This window comes from Sarcophilus harrisii, chromosome 4, assembly GCF_902635505.1.
Source record: "Sarcophilus harrisii chromosome 4, mSarHar1.11, whole genome shotgun sequence".
Taxonomy (NCBI): Eukaryota; Metazoa; Chordata; class Mammalia; order Dasyuromorphia; family Dasyuridae; genus Sarcophilus; species Sarcophilus harrisii.
The window spans coordinates 348,980,410-348,982,980 of NC_045429.1; the positions used below are offsets into that span (position 1 = coordinate 348,980,410).

A 2,571-nucleotide genomic window follows, 5' to 3' on the forward strand; every position below is an offset into this window, starting at 1 on the left:
CTTAATACATGTAACTGGTGAAATCTGAAATAACTGAGGAAACAAAGGTTCGAGCTTCCAAGCATATTTATTCGTTAAGCAATATATGCCAATTGTATAATAAATTAGTGCCTGGCCTCCTCAGTTTGCAGTGAACTCCAAATATGGGGGAAGACATTTTTTTTTGCATTAAAAGAAAAAATATAATAGCATATAAATCAGGATACTAGATTTGATGATCTGATTTCCACTTGAGGGGGTTTGGAAGTAAACAGGTATAATTTCCTGAAACAGAAAAAGAGGCATTCTACAAATGTCTGTATTTAACCAAATTGTCAAATCAATTGACAGTATGGGAACAGGTTTCAAATAAGGCAAGTGGATTGCCTGAGATATATAATTATTATTTTTTATTTTGCTGAGGCAATTGTGGCTAAGTGACTTGCCCGGGGTCACACACCAGGAAGTGTTAAGTGTCGGAAGCCAGATTTGAACTCAAGTCCACCTGACTTCAGGCCTGGTACTCTATTCACCACAGCAATTAGCTGACCTGAGATATATAAAATTTTGAGAAAATTCTTTGTATTATTCTTTAGATCGGAATGGGTTTCTGGTCAGCAGAACATAGACAGAGATAGTTCAGCTTTCCAGCCATTCAGAGTTAGGTTCAAACAATAGTATATAATTTTCTTACAATTCCCATCGTCAAATAAAGTTTTCTCAGTAATTGGACTAGACCCATAACTGGATAGAAAGGGAATTAGCTAGATTCAGAATTGAGTCAGAAGATGGAATCAGCATGGTTCATTGAATTCCCATAACACCCTCATACAGAACTTAGCATATGATACATGATTAATACAAATTTTGTTAAATGAAAGAATTCAACAATCAAAGCTTATTAATTTGGATAACTCCTGGGAAGGGTTATGGTTTGTGATATGAAAGTCTAAAATATGGGACTGTTTTAAGGAAATAAAATGTTATGTGCCAGTGTATCTAAACTAAGATGTTAATAAGTAGAGTTCCTGTTAAGTTCTCTTTTCAGCTTTCTTTCTATGAAGTTATAAAATCATTTGCAAAATGGTACATTGTAGATAAATGGAATGCTATTAAATTAGATTGAAAATATTTGTCTGCTACTCAATATCCATACCATATTCATAATCGCACTGTTCAGTGACTTACCAAATGTTTTGTTAGAAAGATAATGCAGTTAGTCTTTAATCCTCTCAATTCCCCATTATTACAAATTCTACAAGAAAATGAACCTGAATTAATTGATTTGTTTTGAACTATTTCTTTTCCAGGCTTTTTGAGAGGGGAACTTCAAATTCATGGATCTTGGGAACCTCACTAGGATATCTGAGTTTGTCCTCTTGGGTCTCTCCCAAATGTGGGAGTTGCAGAGTTTTCTGTTCCTGGTGTTTCTGTTTGTCTATACTATTACAATACTGGGCAACATCCTCATTATGGTCACAGTAACATTTGATCCCCGGCTTCACACTCCCATGTACATACTACTTCGAAACCTGGCCTTCCTGGACCTGAGTTCTTCCTCAGTTACTGCCCCTAAGATGCTGATTGACTTCCTCTCAGAGACCAAGACCATTTCATACAATGGCTGCATGGCCCAGATCTTCTTCTTCCATTGCATTGGAGGGGCTAACCTGTTTTTCCTCTCAGTGATGGCCTATGACCGCTACATCGCCATCTCCCGTCCCCTCCATTATGTCTCTATCATGAATACACAATTATGCATGGGACTGATGGCGACTGCTTGGGCGGTAGGCTTTTTGCATTCATCTATTCAGATGATTCTTCTCATCCCATTGCCATTCTGTGGTCCCAACATCATAGATAATTTCTACTGTGATATCCCCCAGGTTCTAAGACTGGCCTGTACTGACACCTCCCTCCTGGAGCTCCTCATCATCACTAACAGTGGGCTGCTGGTCATCATCTGGTTCATCATCCTGATGGTCTCCTACACGATCATCCTAGTGATGCTGGGATCCCACTCAGGGGAGGGGAGGAGAAAAGCTGCCTCCACTTGTACCACCCACATCATTGTGGTGGCACTGCATTTTGTGCCCTGTATCTACACATATGCCCGGCCCTTCACCACCTTTCCCACAGACAAAGTCATTTCCATCAGCTATACAGTCATGCCCCATATGCTGAACCCCATGATATATACTCTACGAAACCAAGAAATGAAGTCAGCTGTGAGACGGTTGTGGACACGACACTCATTGCCCAGAAGAGATTGATTAATTAATCATTAGTTAATCAATTAGTTATTACCAAAGTTCAAGGAGAATTTTTTGAAACTTCCCATAGAACTCCGTCTCCCTCTAATTCACCTTTAATCATTAAAGAATTGGGATGCATATGAATAAGAAAACCAAGGGATGTTGGTATTCAAGTCAATGAATATTTAGTAAATGGGCAAAGCACTGTGTTAAGTTCAAGGAATCAGAAGGATAAAAAGTAAAACAGTTCCTCAAAAAATTTACCATCTCTTAAGGATGGGAGTAATTTATATTTGTATACATATAGAATGGTTGTATAATATATAGTATATGTGTA

The 2,571-nt window shown here is 38.2% G+C and overlaps 1 protein-coding gene across 1 annotated transcript; it reads left to right on the top strand.

The window, feature by feature from the left end:
* Positions 1-1,312: 1,312 nt before the first annotated feature.
* LOC100919597 (olfactory receptor 4D1-like) lies at positions 1,313-2,326 on the top strand. The gene has a single exon (XM_012548066.2). It carries the CDS (start codon positions 1,317-1,319, stop codon positions 2,250-2,252), a length of 936 nt encoding a protein of 311 aa, XP_012403520.1. The 5' UTR covers positions 1,313-1,316; the 3' UTR covers positions 2,253-2,326.
* The last annotated feature ends 245 nt before the right edge of the window (positions 2,327-2,571 follow it).